The sequence below is a fragment of the Schistocerca nitens genome, chromosome 4 (assembly GCF_023898315.1).
Source record: "Schistocerca nitens isolate TAMUIC-IGC-003100 chromosome 4, iqSchNite1.1, whole genome shotgun sequence".
NCBI classification, from domain to species: Eukaryota; Metazoa; Arthropoda; class Insecta; order Orthoptera; family Acrididae; genus Schistocerca; species Schistocerca nitens.
Window position 1 is genome coordinate 113,973,323 of NC_064617.1, and position 21,615 is coordinate 113,994,937.

General features: G+C 41.2%; 1 protein-coding gene and 2 non-coding genes across 3 annotated transcripts in view; 1 reads left to right on the forward strand and 2 right to left on the reverse strand.

Moving 5' to 3' along the window:
* The window catches only part of LOC126253189 (serine/threonine-protein kinase SMG1), a 395,243-nt gene that overhangs the window by 206,634 nt on the left and 166,994 nt on the right, over positions 1-21,615 (reverse strand). The window contains exons 15-19 of the mRNA XM_049954353.1: positions 18,642-18,788; positions 6,042-6,190; positions 4,461-4,672; positions 4,139-4,317; positions 2,446-2,610 (exon numbers count right to left, since the gene is read on the reverse strand). Of these exons, the coding sequence (XP_049810310.1) occupies positions 2,446-2,610; positions 4,139-4,317; positions 4,461-4,672; positions 6,042-6,190; positions 18,642-18,788 (852 nt within the window). The remainder of the gene's footprint in view (positions 1-2,445; positions 2,611-4,138; positions 4,318-4,460; positions 4,673-6,041; positions 6,191-18,641; positions 18,789-21,615) is intronic.
* Positions 11,358-11,432, reverse strand: Trnat-ugu (transfer RNA threonine (anticodon UGU)). The gene has a single exon. It is a non-coding gene; the product is annotated as a tRNA-Thr (tRNA).
* Trnat-ugu (transfer RNA threonine (anticodon UGU)) lies at positions 11,852-11,926 on the forward strand. The gene has a single exon. It is a non-coding gene; the product is annotated as a tRNA-Thr (tRNA).

The window sequence follows — 21,615 nt, forward strand, 5'->3', positions numbered from 1 at the left end:
CAACAAACTATAAGAAATCAGTTACTTCAGTGGTGTCTCACGCAAGAGCTCACTGGAGGAGAGGGTGAAGGTCTGTTGTGTTTCCTGATGAAAGCTGATACTGCCTTGGTGTCAGTGATGGCCATGTGTTGGTTAGAGGGTTGTTAGTTGAAAGGGCTGCAACCAACCTGGCTGCATGCTAGAAAGACTGGACCTACACCTGGAGTTATGGTCCGGGATGCAATTTCGTATGACAGTGAGAGCTCTCTCGTGGTTATCCCACGCACACTGACTGCAAATCTTTAAATCATTCTGGTGATTTGACTTCTTGTGTGGCCATTCAGGAACAGCATTCCAAGTGGTGTGTCCAAGCAGGCTAATGCTTGCCCATGTACTGCAGTTGTAGCCTAACAAGCTTTACAGTGTGTTGACATGTTGCCTTGGCCCGCTAAATTCCCTGTATTGAGTGATTACGCGCAACAGGTATGGCACTCCATCACACAAACTGACATCCGGCACCTGCACAACACAATGGCTGCACATTTGCATGTTTGCATTCAACACATGGGCTGTTACACCGGTTATTAATGTATCAGCATTTCACATTTGCAATGGCTTATCTCGTGCTTACATTAACCTGTCCTCTCCCAAAGTTAATCACTTAAATATGTTACCCAGACAAATGTATTTCTGAAGTTTCATTACTCTACATTAATTAGTTTTAGTTGTTGCAATTTTTTTTCTGTCAGAGTAGATTTTTTTCTGTCAGAGTAGAACTGAGCTAGGTAGGGTATAGTGCTTAAGAAACTGCTCATGGATTCTCTCTTTAGGTGGGTTCTCTGTCTCCAACAATTCCAATGTCTGTGCAGCAAAGCTATACCTGTACCTACATAATTTTTACTAGTTTTTAACCAGAAGATGTCTGTATCATAAAAAGCAGTTTATTATTGTGAATATTTTTAATATTCTATTTGTGATTTCAAAGTTTCAAATTTCACAGTATTTAGTCTTCTCTTCCACTAATCAGAGCACAGACATGTTTACATTGTGCCTCTCCTCACCCATTCATATGTACTTTTGCTGTAATGCTCTATGCACCCTTTTGATGATTTGCTTCTTAATGTACTGAAGTGTGTGTTATCTACATTCAGAAGATGACTTGACTTTGTAATTCAGTTTCTTAGCATTTTCTTCCTTTTCAAACAGATCTGATGGTGACTTTCTAAGCAGAAACCACCAAGGACACAATTTGTGCAGCCTGAGATTGAAGTAACACCAGAAAATAATTTTGTTTGCAAGTAATTTGCTGTGTTCCACTTGGACAATATGCCTGGTGTCTGTTAGTTTCATATGACACCAGCAGTGTTACAAGGAAATAACCACGAAGAGACTGTGAAAGGGAGAGAAACTGTTTACAGACCTTTTTTGTCATGATTGTAAACTATCAGTACAATTTTAAGCAAAGAACTTGGGTGAAGTGAAGAAGATAAGGAAACACCATTCATGTCATGAAAATCCAGTCTTTCACACATTATGAAAACAGCAATCCTGTAATTAAAGATAACCATCCCAATGGAATGACAGTACTATAGCTGGAGTCATGAACAATGGCGGTTGAGTTTAGGCTTGTTCTGCACACCTTCCATCATGAATTCTCCGACAGTCAATGAGTGTTCAGTAAATGTTCGAGCACTCTGCTGTAAATGTCTTAGCCAATGTGAGCATTAAAAGTGACCGTAGCAATTTATTTGGTGACTTTTTGTTCCATTTATTGTGAGCTGTCATCACTGATGGTGGTGCTAAATGACAAATTCTACATAAGTAAATGAGACACAATCTTAAAATGCAAATCATATTGTGCATGTACTGCAATTGTCACCTGGAGCTGACAACACTGCAATCCCCGCCCATGCCTGACCTGTGTGAACGCCAATGTTTGTGAATTGGACTATAGTGACATGTGCTGGAAGAAATTTATACTTTTCAACCATGCCCAGTTTCAAGTATTTCCTGAAAAGTTGTCCCAGTAACTAGTAGTGAATTCCTTGTTGTTTTATGTCTCTACATTGTATTTCACATGTGCAGATCACTGTTTTTAGTATAACTGGTGATAATGAGAGTCAATTCTTGCTTAAATGTGCCACATACATATGAAACAAGTACCATCTCAAGTTTACCTTTATTATTAACTGCACAATTAAATGACATTGAGGTTGGGTGTAGTACAAAAAATGAATAGAAAACCGAAAAGAGACTGGATTTAGTTAACATTTCTCTATAAGGTGTTTGTTTTAATAGACATGTATACATAAAAGGAGAATATCTCATTGCAATCCTAGTTTATTAAAAAAAAATTCTTACAACATGTACGAGCATTTTGATCTCATTCCAACACAACCCGCATTCATATATCATCATACAACATCAAGGGATAACTGGACAAAAGACATAACGAATTTAACATACCTGGGTATTGCCTGCTTCTGCCAGGTCCTGCAATAACCTCTGTCCGTGTCGTACAGCAATAGTAGCATGTCCAGCATGGAGTGCAACAATCACTACAGCAGTTCGTATACGTGTGAGCCACTCTCCACATGTGCTTCTATTTGTGTGGAAGAATGTGCGTACAGGCTGCAATTTTTTTTTTCCCATAAAAAAAACATAATACATATTTGATGTAAGGCACTACAGTATGTGTTTCACATAAAAAAAACAATGTTTAGTTCTACTTGCTGCAATGATATAAGTATTTCATGTTCAAATGATATACAAAGTAACCAACCTCATGTACACTACCTGATCAAAATTATCGAGACACCCGTATGTAATGCAGAATAGACCAGTAGACGTCACAAGAAGCTGATCTGCCAGTAGAGATACAGTAATAATGGAATGTGTCAGCAGAGCTCCCCGACTCTGAACATTGATTACTCATTAGATGTCAGCTGAGTAACAAACATATCAGGGACATTGACTGTTGATGATATAGAAATACAGTAGAAGTAGTAGTAGTAGTAGTAGCAGTAGCAGCTTTATTCATCCCATTCATCCGTAGATCTCTTTTACAAGGATATAGGACATGTTCTCCAGCTAAAAAAGACCAGGCAGACCTCATGTACTGATGGACAGTGTTGTTGAGCATTGTGGAGGGTGGTTGTAAAAAAATCACATGAAATCAGGAGCAGGAATCGTTCTTTAGTTCCAAACTGCTACCAGCAGTCCATCTGGCACAATGACTGTGTGGGGAGTTACAAGAATGGTGGACAATGGTCAAGCTCCTCCTCATAAACCACACACTTCTGTAGTCAATGCTAAGCGAAGCTTGATGTGGTGTAAAGGATGATGCCACTAGACAGTGGATGACCAGAAATGAGTAATTCGGAGTGACTAATCACGCTATATCTTGTGGATATCTGATGGAAGGGTTTGGGTTAGACGAAAGCCTTGGTGAACATTATTGCCTTACAAGTAGTGGCCAAAATGAAGCACGGAGGAATTGGTGTTACGGTATAGAGATGTTTTACGTGTGGTAATGCCTAATTGTACTTGAGAAAATCTGTGTAGAAAGATATGCTAACATTTTACAGGATTGTGTACCGTATACAGTAGACGAACAGTTTAGAAAAGGTGAGTGAGTGTATCAGATGACAATGCTCCCTGCCATAAAGCGGCATTTGTGAGGCAATGATATGTGGACAGTAAAATTTCTGGAGGAGTGGCCTGCCGAGAGTCCCAACTTGACCTCAGTGGAACATTTTTGTGGCGAATTGGAGTGCCAATTTCGCTCCACAATCCAGTGTCCAATGTTACTGCCTTCTCTGGTTTGGGCTCTTGAGAAAGAATGGGCTGTCTTCCTCCATAGACATTGACAACACGCTGAAAGTATCCCAGCAGACTTCAAATCATCAAAAAAGAGAAGGGCTGACATACCCCATATCAATATTCATTAAGAGGTGTCCCGATACTGTTGATCAGATGGTGTGTATCAATACTCTCTTAAACCTATACAAGGTAACACAAGCTGCGAACTCTAATTAAATACCGAGGGCAATTACAAAGCATGTAAGATTGTGTAGACTAACTGCTAACTCTAAGAATTGTAACTTCATATTTCCATTTTGAGCAACAAAAATGCTCTCATTTTCAGTTTATGACATACCTTTGGTAATGGCATCATTGCTGTTGCACATCCATCAGCAGCATTGTGAGTAGCTTTCTCAAGAAATTCAACAAATTCCAGTAGCAAACGGACTCTACGTTGTTCCCTCAAACTGATTGCCCAGTCTTCTGGAGCAGCATCATCACTGCTCAGTTCACGGGCCAAACTTTTTATGGCACCTGTATTTTTTTATGTATAACAAATAATTATAGGTTTGTGCAATTCAAATTTTGTTAATAAATACGTTTAATAAAATAAACTGTTCAGTTATTTGTCAAAACTACCACCAACTGATGCAGGACACACGACAAGTGTGGCATACCTTCTATGCTCGTGAAAGTGTCCTGAGGCTTCCCCAGAGGTGTTCTCAGCTTATTGATGACACAAAAATGTGCAGCTTCCCATACAGACCATAGCAACAGAACAGTATCTGATGACATAGCCATCTTCCTGAATCGGTTAACAAATTTATTGTCATCTGACGACTTCAATGGCCAACAAATGCAAAAAGCGTTCCTCAGCCAGTCAATATCACTACGGAAAAACAATATTATATTAAACAGAATTCATTCATCAACCTCAGTTTGAATTTATCTTAGGTGTTTATCTTCCGAGCCCTAAGTGTAACTGAACAAACATTCTTCCTATGATGGTTACAGTTAGTTCCTATACTTCATTATTAACTGCAAATTTAAATGACAGCATGGTTAGGTATAGTTCCACAAATGAATAGAAAACCAGAAAGATAAAGCATTTAGTTAACGTTTCTCTATATGGTTTATGTTGTAACAGATGTGTATACACTAAAAGGAGAATATCTGAACCAACTGGCAGCTTGTTAATACAGCACTTCATAAAAAAATACCCTAAAATTTAGTTCATTTTAAGACTACACATTTTTGAGCTGCAAAGGAAAGAGATGATCAAGTAACTCAGGTGACATAACATGCCTAACTTAAAACTGTCATTAAACAACTTAGGAATAAACCCCACAACATTTTTACAAACTGGAATGAATTTTCACTCTGTAGTAGGGTGTGCCCTGATTTGAGACTTCCTGGCAGATTACAACTGTTTGCTGGACTGGGGTTCGAGCCTGAGACCTTTGGCTTACACATGCAAGTGTTCTACTGACTGAATTATCCAAGCATGACAACTCACAATCCAGCCTCACACTTCACTTTCGCCAGTACCTTTCTTTTCTCAAAACTTCAAGGAAGTTCTCCAACTTACCTTGCGAGACTACCACTCTTGCGGGAAAGTATACTGTGGAGAAATGGCTACACCTCAACCTAGAAGACTGTTTCCAGAATCAATTTTCACTCTGCACTGCAGTATGAGCCGATTGAAACTTCCTGGCAAATTATAACTGTGTGCCAGACCAGGAAGGTACGAGATGAGGTACTGTCGGAAGCAAAGATTTGAAGGTTAGGTATGCTTGGATAGCTCAGTGAGTAGAACACTTGCCTGCAAAAGGTAAAGGTCCCAGGTTTGAGACCAAGTCTTGCAAGGAGTTTTGATCTCCTTTATAAATAAACTGAACTGCATTTTCTCAGCCGCCTGCCAATGAATCTGTCTGTCACATGCTTTACTTAGTACTGTACCTAAATGATCATTCCACATCGTATCACCCAATTATTTATACGAGTTGGCCAATTTTAACTGTAAATAGCTTATATTTTAGTCATAGGATGCAAATTTTCTTTGTTTTTAATTCCACTGCTCTACATTTCTGAATATTTGAAGCAAGTTACCAATCTTTGTACAAATTAAAAATTTAACAAGACCTGAGTGAATAGTGGTGTAGCTTCCTATCCTCCCCTACCCTGATTAGAAAGCATAATGTAATGAGTCTAAGGAATTCCCAGCACCGATTAGTGGAAATCATTTTTCTATTGCTCACCTGTGTTCAGTTCCTTGAAGAAGGTAAGCCATGAGTTTTCTAAACTGCTGTGATTGCATTTCTCCACAGATTCCTCTTGCTATATGATGTCTTTGTGCAGCTGTTAAAGATTCTAGTGTGAAGCTACTTGCTGCATATTCTTGTTTTTTCTGAAATAAAAAAAAGATTAATAACGACTCTGAACAAGGGCAGGACGGACAACATTACTGTTAAATTATTCACTTTAACAAAACAGTTTTTCCTCTTTTTTCCCAAGCACTTTTACTATGAACATAAACATTTATTTGCAGGGCTAGCACATGCTTAAATACTGTGCAAGCATGTCACATGTGAGTCCACATTTCTATTGTATCAGGCTAATGTACTTACCCCCAGTACAATGTCCTGCTGGTAAAAGTGTTGTGACTGAGAACTAACTCAATAAAGAACCCTGCTGTGGTAACATTAAAAAATTAATATGACTACTAAGTCTTTCATAAGTAAGTCCATGAACAAAAAGTTTTCAGTTAACTGGCCACATCAAAACTAGAGAAAATCATACGCTTTCAACAACAGCCTTCACCACAAAAGCTTAGGATCTTATTTGAATTTGATATGGTAAGCTAACAGAGAACTTTTTATTAAAAGAACTGGTGCAAAATTTACCTGAAACAATCCAGAGTTCAGACACTAGTGTTATGGGTACAAATAAAGCCATAACATAAGATCAATGATTTGTACATACATGGAGAGGGGGGGGGGGGGAATAAAAAAAATAAAAAATAAAAAAACAGGAAAGTTAAGTGTTTCTAACAAACAGTGGGGAATAAAATGATGATGCAAATTTTGAAATTTCCACATAAACAGCTCCATACTAAATCAGAAGTATAACAATAAAACATGTAAAGGACTGGGTCAACTACTTCATCGATGTATGTGAAGCATGTTCTGAAAAAATACTAAAAGCAACCCTGAATGTATCACTTTATTCCCCAGAGTGCTGACAGTGAACAACATAGATGTGAATACAATAAAAACCATAATGAGACTAATCAACATCGAAGGACTTGAACTTGTATTCAGAAAGATGGCAATTCAAACACACTTCAGATTTAGGTTTTCCATGATTTCCCTAATCACTTAAGAATGCTGGGATGTTTCCTTTGATGGGGCACAGCCATCTATTTTCTCTATCTTTACCCAATCCAAGCATATGAAACATCTCTAAAGGCTTACTGTCCTTCCTTCTAATTACTATGTTTCCAAAGACTGATCTACTCATTTTAATGCAGTAACTCAACACTATCACAATTGCAATCATTATATGGAATTGCTGACTAGTACTGAAATTTCACCTCCTGAAAGTAAGTGATGGCCAGCAAGTGACTCATAATTTTACAGTTTTTTTGATGAAATTTCCTTTTGATACAACTAATTGTCATGATTACTGGCTTCTAAGTTTTTGTTCTTGACTACATGAATCAGAAAGTTATTTAACACTGCTGGTGTAAGTAATGTACAGATGCTGGGTGTAGGTTGTTTACATATCATAGATAATGAACCAGAGGAAATGGATAGAGAAGAAATAAGTCAAAGATGGAAAATTAAGGTAGAAATAAATATGTGAAAATTGAAAAGGAATGCAAACAAAAGAAAGCCCCAGAAACAAGTAAAAAGAAGAAAGTGATGGCACAGACTATGATAACCAGTGTTGTTTTTCTGGGGGAACGCTGGGGGATGTGTACCCCTAAACTTTTTCGTTGAAAAAGTAATTTTTTTACGATGCTGAGTACTTGGAAGAGTGCCAAAGATTTATTTCAAGGACGTAAATTTATTTCATTTTTTGTGTTGGTAATTGCAATAGGAACGACACCAGTGCAGTTTTTGGTGGGAAAAGATATGTCGTTGACTGTTTCAAGCATTTCGAAGCTGCGGCAACCGTTCTCGACAATTGAATCGCAGGCCGCCAGTTCGACAAGCATGTAGTGCCCTCGCCTGCTAATAGTGGGCGATGGTAGTGCTAAACGGATATGCGTATGCTCAAATGCCGAGCTTCCGATAGATGTCTCTACAGTCCCGCTACCATGATGATTTTGACGACGTCATGGCTAAAAGAAGACGGGCGGTATCCCATGCTCCAGTTATAAATAATTTTCGCTGCATTATATCCAGTGTTGGCGAGAACCCTCAAACTTTTTTTTTTTTTTAGAAAACAAGCACTGATGATAACTCACAGTTCAAAGAGACAATGCACAGAAACATGAGTGGAACGAGAAACTAGAGATAATTAGCCTAGCGTAAATCATAAAAGTTAAACAGTGAGCTCAGTGCATGTACTGGGGAGCTACGGGACGTCTCTAGAACTCAATATTTCTGATTCTGGGAGGGAAGATTTAGACCATTCACTTCCATACCGTTAGTCAACAGGAGACATTCATTGCTGGTGTAGATAGTTTTACCATGGCCAAGTGACAGATGGTGGTGGTCGGGTCCAATAAAAATCTTACAGCTCAACAGATGAATTACACATGTTAAATCATAACTCACCCATACTTTGGAAACAATTTTGTCAGTTATGGAGTTTGAATACTCAATACTAGCATCATATAATGGAAACGCTATTGCGGTAAGTGTTGTGATCAAGAGTACATAAATTCCAAGAAGTATACAACAGAATTTTATAAGGGGAGACATACTGTCTATAGAGACAAAGTAACTATTGGAAGTTTATAATAATCATGTTCGATCCCATGGGAATGATTGTGCTACACAACCAGGTTGTAAACCAGAACATAAAGAAGGTCAGCATCATTCATAATGTCATCTCTCTCTCTCTCTCTCTCTCTCTCTCTCTCTCTCTCTCTCTCTCTCTGTGTGTGTGTGTGTGTGTGTGTGTGTGTGTGTGTGTGTGTGTGTGTTGCAGATCTAGATTTCAACTGACAGTGCAGCTATCATCGGTGTGTTATAAGTACTGATATAGGCCGAACATAATCATAACTACACATATCCCTGTCCAACTCAGGCGTGTACACACATTACTCACCACAATAAAAGCATTAATCAATGCAATTAAAAAGCAGATGACATTATGACTGACACTAACCTCCTTTGTCCTGAATTTATAATGGATTATTACAGTCACAATTATGGTGTAACACAGTTTAGTTTACTGGTTTCAGTTGTCACTGTGTGTACTTGTCTCAACAGTAACACTACATTTTTAAATAAACTGTGACCAGTTAGACTGTGAATATGTTCAGATTTTTTTGTATAAGAATTGTTTCACAATTTTTCTATAAAATGAAAAGTAGTCTTTATATTTTCTCAGAATCTTTCCTCTTTAGTTCTAGTTTCCCTGGTTCTGCCTTTCTGACCATATTCAGGCGTTATGCAGCTTAAGGCACTGAAGGTCTCACAATGCTTGTGCAGTGCCAGAGTCTTACATTGAGGGAAAGGGATTTACATCTCTAAATGTTCTTACAGAGACGATACACCTTTTCCCATTTAGTGCATCTACTGTTTATGGCCAGATCAAGATTGATTTTCAGGGTAATCCATTCTTTGAGGTACTTGTATGTGATAAGTCTTCTGCATTAATTGCTGCCCAATGGGATTGTGTCTGATGCACCGCTGATGTTTGTGGCGACCTCTGTCTTATTAATGGCAAAGATCAGCCCAGTTTCAGCTGCTATGAGGTTGAGGGAGGATAATTGGCATGCAGCTTCTTCTACACTGAATGCTTAATTTTGAGGTCATCTGAGGAGCGTACACAATTCACTACTAAATTGTCATTTTTGTAAATCTATAGTCATCTGTAAAAGTTTTCACCTGTTCACGAGTAACTTTCTTCATCAGGCAGTTGAAGTAAACTTGGGATAGTCATCACCTTGTCTAATACCTGTTCAGATCTCTAAGTTCCTTGACAGTTCTCTTCTGAATTTTACTACAGATGTCAAATTCTTAAGCACGATTTTCACAAGATCCGGTTGAGTAAGTCTCAAGTAGAGGGAATACCTGTCTACGGAGTCTCTGGCCTTTTGGTCAAGGACTGGTTTTTAATGCAATGCTCTGAAGTTCTTGTATATTACATTAGTTTTCAGGTTCAGCAACTGTTCTGCAATTGATGTCTATCTCCTGAATCCAGCAAGTTGCCTATTTTAAGATAAAACTTTAATTGTTTAAGCAGATTCGACAGGTGACTTTAGGTGCCCTATGTAAAACTTTTACATGTCGAATATATTGTGAACTGGGTATTTTTGTGTCTCCAGATGCACACTAAAAGAAGTTTTTGTCACTCTTGATTCTAGTGTGCACCTTAAATTGTATCTCAACATTCCTGCCATGCTGCCCTGCATAAAAATTTAATATTACCCAGATGCAATTTTGTACACACCAAGCAAGCAAATTTTGTGCTTTAACTTTTATCAAATGTCACTTACCTGAAAATTGATTTTTACTTTTAAATTCCAGAAACATCAGGCTATCTAATCGACATCTCTCTTTTTGTAAACAGTATGCTGGTATTATAAAATAAGGAGAAGAAATAGGTACACAGTGAAAGTGATTTTAAAAGTGTGTTTACATTTTGTATGTTTCTGAATGTCTGCCTTTACTGCTTAACTTTTTAACTTTTAATTTTTAGAACTATACAAAGTACTTGGCAAAAACATTTAAATGACTATTTGGATTAAAAAAGTGAGTAGATGACCTTACTGTTTAAGTACTCATTATTTATGTGAGTATGGGCTTGTATGTAACTCAATGGTGGATGGTAATGTCATGTGTGTATCACCTCTTACTCTGCTGCTCCTACACTTAGCACATACAACTTAGCAAGATGCCTATCCTTCCTGGATATTTCAACCCAATATTTCAATGTTCTATTTTGATCCAAATTTGCATCTCTCTTTTTTGTTTACAAATGATTAGATGCAAAAATTATAAGATCATCTCGTTACGTCAGTGAAGACATGTAAAGCCTTTGTTCTTGTATTTAAACTTGCAACAAATGTTTGCTCTATTGAAAAGAGTAGCATTTTCCCACCAGTGCACTGACTGTCTCGGATTTACGGTGTTTCTGGACATTATTTGCCTTTTCCCACCCAATTTCACGATAACAAAATCTGCAGAATTTAAATTCAGCCTTTCATGGGCATTTATAGCTGTGTGATCTATGCAAGACAATCCGACAGGTAGTAACTGTATTTTAAAATTAAGGAAAGAATTTCGGCCCAGTCAAAAAAATGTGACATTTTGTTTTCCGAAATGATAATTAAATAGACACCCTCGCTGCAAACAGGCGTTGATATACTTCACTGGGGACATGTTGAAAATGTGTGCCCCGACCGGGACTCGAACCCGGGATCTCCTGCTTACATGGCAGACGCTCTATCCATCTGAGCCACCGAGGGCACAGAGGATAGTGCGTCTGCAGGGACTTATCCCTTGCACGCTCCCCGTGAGATCCACATTCCCAACATGTCCACACCACTACATTCGTAGTGCGCCTAATAGATGTTTGCCCAGCATACTCATTACTCGTGGCAGATTAATCTACCAAGTCCCATACGAGTTCGGGCATAGCGTGTGCATTCACACAAGAAGGTCAATGGCCGGGAAGCCATATTTTAACTATATATGACGGTAGTATCTGTTCCCGAAAGAACACATACCGTGGATGACCATGCAGCTTTGCTAGAAATGAAATGATAATTAAATAGACACCCTCGCTGCAAACAGGCGTTGATATACTTCACTGGGGACATGTTGGGAATGTGGATCTCACGGGGAGCGTGCAAGGGATAAGTCCCTGCAGACGCACTATCCTCTGTGCCCTCGGTGGCTCAGATGGATAGAGCGTCTGCCATGTAAGCAGGAGATCCCGGGTTCGAGTCCCGGTCGGGGCACACATTTTCAACATGTCCCCAGTGAAGTATATCAACGCCTGTTTGCAGCGAGGGTGTCTATTTAATTATCATTTCATTTCTAGCAAAGCTGCATGGTCATCCACGGTATGTGTTCTTTCGGGAACAGATACTACCGTCATATATATTTTGTTTTCCATTGTTATAGAGCAGAGTGCTGACACCATTAGTGGTAGACAGCTGCGAGCATAAAAAAACTAGAATTCTGACCGCCAGAGGGAAGGGGAGCGGTGTGGGGAAACAAGCCTACACCCGTGTTCTGCAAAAACAGAACTAACACAGGGATCACCAATCTCTTCTGGTGTTTTTTTTTTTTTTTTTTTTTTTTTTTTTTCCTAGGGTGCAAAACTGCTATGGTCATTAGCACCCGGTCCGTGACTTAGGAAACAGTAAAAAACCGAAAATGGAAACCAGCAGCAATGGGAACGATAGTCATAAAATTGGAGAAACTAAAAGCAGAAGGAAGGCTTAAAAATCCACTACAGAGAGGGGTTGGTTGACCCCAAAAAAAGCTTCAAATGACTGACGTCATTTCACTGGCACTAATAAACTCGAGAACGCGATCGGCCGAGCGCGTGTCATCTGCTAAAATGGACGATATATCAGGTGACAGCTGTAGACGGGCGCATAACGGAGTAAAATAGGGGCACTCAATTAAAAGGTGTCTTACCGTCCACAGCTGAGAGCAGTGGGGACAGAGTGGGGGAGGATCGCCGCTTAAAAGATGCCGATGGCTAAAAAGACAGTGCCCTATCCGGAGTCAAGTTAAAATTACCTCCTCCCGACGACGCGTTCGGGAGGAAGAGATCCAAGCACAAGGAAGAGCTTTCACGTCCCACAATTTATTATGGGGACGTGTCGACCAATGTGCGTGCCATAAAAAACCAACACGACGACATAAAACGCTCCGTAGATCGGCGAAGGGAATCGATTGAATAGCTGGCCGAAGAAGAGAGATGGCAGCCTTGGCTGCTATATCGGCCGCCTCATTTCCACAGATACCAATGTGTCCCGGGAGCCAGAGGAACGCCACCGAGACGCCCCCCAGGTGGAGCAAGCGCAGACAGTCCTGAATCCGGTGGACCAGAGGGTGCACAGGGTAAAGAGCTGGGAGACTGAGGAGAGAGCTGAGAGAATCTGAGCAGATAACGTACTGTATCCACTGATGGCGGCGGATGTAGTGGACAGCCTGGAGAACAGCGTAAAGCTCTGCAGTATAAACCGAACACTGGTGGGGAAGCCGAAAGTGATTTCGGGTGTCGCCAAGAATATAGGCACTCCCTACACCTAACGATGTTTTCGAGCCATCGGTGTAAATAAATGTGGCTTCCGTCATTTGTGCACATAGAGCAGCAAATGCCCGACGATAAACAAGTGGAGGGGTACCATCCTTGGGAAATCGACAAAGGTCACGGAGCAGGCAGATCCGGGGACGGAGCCAAGGCGGTGCTATACCCCAAGTTGTCAAGAAGGTTTTAGGAAAGCGGAAGGAAAGAGCATGGAGCAGTTGATGGAAGCGGACTCCCGGTGGTAGTAGGGAGGAGGGGCGGCCTGCATACCCTACATCAAAGGAGACGTCGAAAAAAATGTCATGGGCTGGATTAGCAGGCATGGAAGACAGATGGCTAGCATAACGACTCAGAAGGACTGCTCGCCGATTGGACAGCGGAGGTTCAGCAGTCTCAGCATAAAGGCTTTCCACAGGGCTGGTGTGCTTCCACAGTCCAATTTCGAGCGCACTAAGGCGCGATAGAGGCGGAGAAGGACCACTCAGTCCGCTCCCCAGGAGGTACCATTCAGGACACGGAGGGTGTTGAGGGATCGCAGACAGCGAGCCGAAAGATAGAAACGTGGGAGGACCAGCACAGTTTTCTGTCAAATATAAGACCCAAGAATTTAGCGACATCTGAAAACGGAAGGTTGACAGGTCCTAGATGTAAGGAGGGTGGAAGAAACTCCTTGCGTCACCAAAAATTAACACAAACGGTCTTACTGGGAGAGAAACAGAAGCCGGTTTCGATGCTCCAAGAGTGGAGGCGATCGAGACATCATTGAAGACGTCGTTCAAGAAGGCTGGTCCGTTGAGAGCTGTAGTAGATCGCAAAATCGTCCACAAAGAGGGAGCCCGAGACATCAGGAAGGAGACAATCCATAATTGGATTTGTGGCAATGGCAAACAGTACAACACTCAGCACGGAGCCCTGGGGTACCCCGTTTTCTTGGGAGAAGGTACCGGAGAGAGTAGTGTTCACCCGCACCCTAAATGTGCGCTCTGCCATAAATTCGCGAGGAAAAAGGGGCAGCCGACCTCGAAAGCCCCAAGAGAACAGTGTGCGGACGATGCCTGTCCTCCAACAGGTATCGTATGCTCTCTCCAGATCAAAAAATATTGCTACCGTTTGGCGTTTCCGGAGAAAATTGTTCATGATATAAGTGGAGAGAGCAACAAGATGGTCAACTGCAGAACGATGCTTTCGGAATCCGCATTGGGCAGGTGTTAAAAGACTGCGGGATTCCAGCCACCAAGCTAAACGGTAATTCACCATATGCTCCAAAACCTTACAGACACTACTCGTGAGAGAAATGGGGCGATAGCTAGAGGGGAGATGTTTGTCCTTTCCAGGTTTCGGAACAGGAACAACAATAGCTTCCCGCCATCGTCTGGGAAAAGTACTGTCGGTCCAAATTCGATTATAAAGGCGAAGGTGGTAACGCAGACTATGGGTTGATAAATGCAGCAACATTTGGACGTGGATACCATTCGGTCCTAGGGCGGAGGAGCGAGAAGAAGAGAGTGCATGTTGGAGTTCCCGCGTGGAGAAAACAGTATTGTTGCTTTCGCAATTTTGAGAGGAGAAAGCAAGATGTCGCACTTCCGCTGCACGTTTCTTCGGGAGGAACGCTGGCGGGTAATTTGAAGAGCTCGAAATCTCAGCAAAGTGCTGACCCAATGAGTTAGAAATTGCGACGGGGTCCACTAATGTATCATGCGCGACAGTGAGCCCAGAGACCGGGGAGAAACTAGGCGTGCCTGAGAACCGTCGAAGCCGACTACAAACTTCCGAGGAGGGAGTGAAGGTGTTAAATGAGCTAATGAAGAATTTCCAGCTTGCCTTCTTGCTATCGCGGATGACACGACGGCATCGCGCACGGAACTGCTTATAGCGGATACAGTTGGCCAAAGTAGGATGGTGGCGGAAAACGCAAAGAGCACGTCGCCGCTCACGTATTGCATCACGGCATGCCTCGTTCCACCAAGGAACTGGGGGGCGCCGGGGCAATTCGGAGGTGCGTGGTATTGAACGTTCCGCAGCTGTAAGAATAACGTCGATAATATGTGTGACCTCATCGTCGACGCTGGGAAAGTGACAGTCATCGAATGTCGCTAGAGACGAAAAAAGTGTCCAATCGGCTTGAGCAAACTTCCAGCGTCGCGGGCGCATATATGGCAGTTGAGGCTGCAGTCTAAGGACACATGGAAAGTGGTCACTCGAGTGTGTATCATCAAGGGCGAACCATTCGAAGCGCCGAGCTAGCGGAACAGTACCGACCGCAAAGTCCAAATGAGATAATTTTGTCGTGGAGGCAGACCCCAGTGTTGAGGCAAACTAGATCCGCTTGGTGGAAGACGTCTAGCAATAGTGAGCCACGTGGACAAGGATGTGGAGATCCCCAAAGCGGGTGGTGGGCATTGAAGTCCCCAACCAGCAAATAGGGGGGTGGAAGCTGACCAAGAAGATGAAGGAGATCAGCTTGTGCCATTGGTGTGGACGATGGCATGTATACAGTACAAAGAGAGAATGTGTATCCAGAAAGGGTCTTCTGGTGTTGTAAGGGCCACACTCGAAATCTGTAATGGACCAAGCTTAGTCCCTGTACTCATTTCAAAATAAGAAATGAAAACAACAAGTAACACAAGGCATTCAGGAACAGCTACCATGCAACTGCTTGCTGAGGATTGCAGAGTATTGTTAACAACGTAGTTCAGGCCTGACCTCTAGTGGTATTTGACACAACCACCAAATGCTACATTCCACAGCTTAGTACTATGTTCCATTATGTGGTGTGTATTTTAAATAAACCATTCAACTGCACACAACTGCCTCAGTAACAGAACATGAAGCACAATGATACATTGCATTCATGCACTTTATATTTTGCAAAAGGGTTCTTACACACATTATCTTTCCAAATTGTGCTTCGCCAGCTGAGGTACAATACCAGTAACTGAAAATTGGTTACCATTTCAATATTTATATGCAGAAAATAAAGCAATTTCAAGCTATCTCTGATAAAACAGTTCATTTAGATACAATTCCCTATGAAATAATGTCTATTAGGTAATTTTGCATTTTTGCATTTTGAGGCAGAATTCGCATCATTTTGTATTTATCACAAAATTTTTCGGTCCCTATGTATTACATTTAACCATGGTGAAAACATTGCAGATATACAATAATATTTATTTAATCATACAGCTAGACAGCTTGAAGTGTTTGTACATTTGTCATTTTCCGTTTCATTTTCATCAAGATTGTGCTTAATAGCCAAAACCAGTAAATAGCCACACTACACCGCAACTGTGAGTGTAATAAATCATCAGTATAAATAATGAAGGATAAGGAGATGGCGTACAATCACTGGGCAAAATGTGAAGTATAACAAAATAAATCTTACTTTTCGTATCGAAGTACACGGTTAGAAAAAAGTTATGCAACCTTAAAAACAAAAACTATAGTGTGGTGGGAATCTTACAGGTGGGAATGTTTGAGTTGGCAACGTACGACCCTACGAAAGAGAGAGAGAGAGAGAGAGAGAGAGAGAGAGAGAGCATGTGATATCCTAGCAGTTTCCCGCCCTCTTGATGTTACTGTTAAGTCAACTGTGTGTGAACAACCATGTGTTTTTTCCACGTGAGATGTGTGTTCAATCTTTTAAGTTACTTCAAATTGCAATTTTTCTTAAAATGTCAAGAAGCTAGTCTTGAAACAAATTAATGATTTCAGGCATAGTCGCTCATTTTAGAGAAGCTGGTTGTATGAATGAATGTAAACTTTCTGGCCAATCATCAGAGTCCAGTGATGACTCACTAGAAAATATATGCACATTCCTGCTACATTCAGCAAGAAAGATGATAGAAAAACAGTGTCAGCAAATAGGAATATCACATGGGAGCGTTCATAAAGCCGCAAAGAAGCTGAAACTTTGTCTGTATCACATTCACATTGAGCACGGGCTTCAAGAACTCGATAAGGGAAACCAACTACATTACTGTCAATAGTTTTTGCATATTATTCTCAACAGTGTTCGGGTGTTTGATTATGTTTTCTATTCTAATGAAGCTATGTAAACAGCAGAACAACAGATATTGGAGTTCGTAAAACGCCAACTTTTTCCACGAGACCTCATTACATTCACGGAAGTTTGGAGTTTGATATGCAGTTTCATGCAAAAGAATTGTACGCCCCATTTTTTTTTTTGTCTCAGAAACGGTACCAGCTGAATGTTACAAGAACTACTTCATGCAATTGTGGCATTGTTAAAGACTGATGAATGACCCCACTGGCTGCAGTAAGATGGTTCAACAGCGCGCACAGTGTGTTGCATCATGATAATGTTGCGCCAGTTCTTTGGGGCACCCATCATTTCATGTAAGCTGTGGCCGCCTAGATTTCTCCCCCCAACTTTTTCTTTGGGGACATCTGAAGAACAACATCGAAGACAAAATATCCCGCATAAGTTTAGTGACCATTCAAAAAGTAGCAGCTAACATGAAGAAATGTGTTGAGGCATATGTCGCAGCACATGAAGTATATTACCAAAACAAAGTATGAGAAAATATTGCGAGTGTATACATTATACGTTCATTAATAAAAATTTGAATTTAATGAGTTGCATGACAAGAAAAAGAATTTGTAAGATTGTGTTGATTTACTACAAAAAGAAAGCAGGTTCCTACAACTATGCATCTTATTTGTAAACATAGTTGATACTTACATACTTTACACTCTCAGGCTAAATCTTTTATATAAAAAATGCTCTTCTCTCCATGTACTTCACTTACGTCAACTTTAAGCACTCTTTAACACAGAACTTTTAGATTAACATCTAATTCAAAACATGATGCAATTTTATTCTTGGTACATACACAAATTGTCATATGGGGAAAAATCTACATTAAATGCCAGGGGAGAAAAAGGAAACCGGGAAAGGGGGGGGGGGGGTGTTGTTTGGGGAAAAAGACCAAACAGCGAGGTCATCGGTCTCTCATCGGATTAGGGAATGATGGGGAAGGAAGTTGGCTGTGCCCTTTCAAAGGAACCATCCCAGCATTTGCCTGGAGTGATTTAGGGAAATCAGGGAAAACCTCAATCAGTATGGTCAGACGCGGGATTCAACCATCGTCCTCCCAAATGCAAGTCCAGTGTGCTAACCACTGAGCCACCTCACTTGGTGGAAACCTAGGACCAACTGCAAATTGAACTGCAGGCTTTTGAATTTGCAACCCTATAATTATTTACAGAGAAATAAAGCCAAATGTTTCGGCATAACACACAAAAATAAAGATAATTATAATCATTATCTTCTCATAGAGAAATAAAGTTGTTGCCCTCAATTCATACTAAACTTCCAACATACTTTTTTGGTTAAGTTCTCATTTAAATTAACAAAATATTAAGAGAATATATAAACTTACCTTAAGTTTCACAGGCTCTGAAAATTTATTTACTGTGACATGCCATGGCAGCATAGTTAGAAGATGACACACTTTCTGCACCACTTGTGCACATGAAGAATTCAAGTGTAGCATACACAGTTTAGCAATTGCTGATAACAATTCTGCCTGTTGAGAAAGAGAAAATTATTAAACTCTGTAACATAATTTCCATCTCTGGTAGTCTATTTACAATCTTTTTCTCGGGCTTTGCTTGAAATGAGAAACCCCAATTACAGTGAAACTTGGCATTTCTCAGGCATGCATAAGCATTAACAGTGGCGAAAATCACAGTGAATGCCCAAAAACTCCCAAGAGTGTCCTGCGTCAGAGCCCTGACTCACTAGAATTTTAAATGGCACTTATTCAATGAGCTATCAAGGCATACTGCATATGAGGCATCAAAATAATATTATATGGTAAAAATATATAAAATGTTAAACAAATTGTTAATAATGACTTTCTTTTAAAAAGGCCATGACGTGACCCACATGAAAAGGGCAATATTTGATGATACGACAGAAATGGTCCTTATGGGCAGAAAGGATTCATACACAATTTCTCTGTTTCAGAATGGTTTTTAAGACAGAAAACATTTCACAGGCATCATTTTTATTTTTGCTTTCTGCGCTACTGATATGTGGTTTTTAGCTAGTCCATTTATACTTAAAGATAATTTTTTCTGTAGCACTGAGAGTTTCTGCAACGCTACCACAATCTTAATAAATTATGGAGGGACTAAAGGTAACAACTCACCAAACAGTTGAAGTGCTGAGCTGCCAATAGGCACACCAACAAGGGTACGAGATGTGGCACCAGTGAGCTTTTTCTGGTCACACGCAGGGAGATTTGACCACAGCACATATTGATGTGGGAGGGGGGGATTGGGAAGGCGAGAGAGAATAGAGGACAATGGAAACTGTAGAGAGGAGCGTAGAATGAGTGAACTTAGGGCAGGGATATATGTGCACGCAACAAATGCACATATGGCAGGGGCTACCAGAGACTGTGCTCAGGAGGATTACAGGATTTGAGGATGTGTTCCAAGGCCAATTCCTATCTAAGTAATACAGAGAAACTTTTATTTGTGGGAGGGTCCAGATGGTACAAGTTGCAAATGAACCATTCAAACAGAGCTCATTGTGCTCAACAGCATGTTTCACCACTGGATGCTCAACTTTGCTCACATTTTGACAGTGGCCATTCATTGAGGTGGACAGCTAGATGGTGATTGTGTATACAGAAAATGCTGGTCAGAAATTAGAGCAGATATAGTATATGCTATGACAGCTTTCTTAGGTGGCCTTGCTTTTTTTAGGATAGGATAGGAGATGTTGGTTTAATGATTAAAGAGCCCAAACTATGAGGTCATCAGTTGGTCCTACCGGGAACAAGCAAGTCAACAAAACTACACACCAAAGCAGGGTCTAGTGTTTGAAACCCAAGGAAAGAAAACCCCAAGGTCTACTGGGGGCCAACAAAGTCTAGAGAAAGGAACAAGAAGAAAAAGTGGGGAAAGGAAGAACGGCAGGAAAGCTGCCCCATCCAGAGAGCAGCCAGAGGAGCCCAGAAGCAGAAAATGTGACTGGGGGAAGGGGGGGGGGGACACATACCCTTCACCAGGTACCAGGGGCATCCCACTGAACAATATCCAGAAAAAAATGAGCGAGATGGAGAAGGCGAGAGAAGCACAAGAAAACAAAGGAACAAAACGAAGTCAAACAGAGCACTGGAGGGGGGGGGGGGGGGGAGCAGGTAGGGTGAGGGCTGGGGCAGATCATTAAGCCCACACAGCTACTGCCTGTTCACAGCAGAAGCAGCAACAAAGTGTCCTGTCAACCCCTCAATGGACCGACAAGGCTGAGGTGCCCTCCCTTAAAGAGAATGGTAAATACACCCATCATGAATAAACCACAAAGCTAGATCAGGCACCGTCCGCTAACCTCAGGTACTGAGAAAGACTTAAGAGTCCACCGGAGGGTGGCTAGCTTTGACAATTCTGCAAAAATGTAGACCAGTCAAACAGGTACTATAAGGACAGTGAGGTGGATCCTTGGGACAGAGGATGTGATCATAAGTCAGCCAAGTATGGCTAATGTAGAGCTAGCAAGGGATGATGTATGGATTGATTGATTGAGGGGGTTTATGGGACTAAACAGCAAGGTCATCAGTCCCGCAGTTCCAAAGTTACTCGCGGAAGAGAGAGGGTCAGCTAAAAGTGGATGGATCCAGTCACAGGAGTCAAGACTATGAAATGAGGAAGTTAAAACACACAGATCAGAAGGCATAAAAGGGTAGGCCAAATCTAAAAACTGGAAAAACAACAGGGATAAAAGAGTGATATTTGCTGAGTGGAGTGGTCATGGGTCTCAGACCAAGTAAATGTGAAGAGAGGCCCAACCACAACCACCCTGCCCCCGCACCAGGAGTAAAGCAAAACCTTATATCTGAAAATAGAAACCACTTTCATGGAGGAAACGGGGGACCAGTTCAACCATTTGTGAATCATATGCTAATATTACAGATAAGGAATCTGGAAGACTATCCTCAGTACAAAAGGAAGGGGGGGGGGGGGGGAGGAAATATATGGGGGCACATTCCAGCAACTGGAGATGGAGATCTCAACAGAGGAAAGTGAGACGCATTCCAACCAGCAAACCCATGCGTGGCCAGTTATCAGGAGGGAGGCATCCCACTTTTTCAAAGAGGACAGTGTATATGGGATAGTCAAGGAATTGGCCAAATGGCAATTGCTTAAGAAACCAAGGGTTGGCTCCATTGTATTTGTAGAGGGGAAATTCCCGCTTCTGCAAGGAGACTGTCCATGGGACTAGTGCGAAAGGCACCAACAGCCAGATGCACCACCCCATGCTGAACAGGGTCAAGTATTTTCAGAGAGGAAGGAGCCACTGAGCCATAAACCTCACTACTGTAACTTAGTCTGGACAAGACCAGA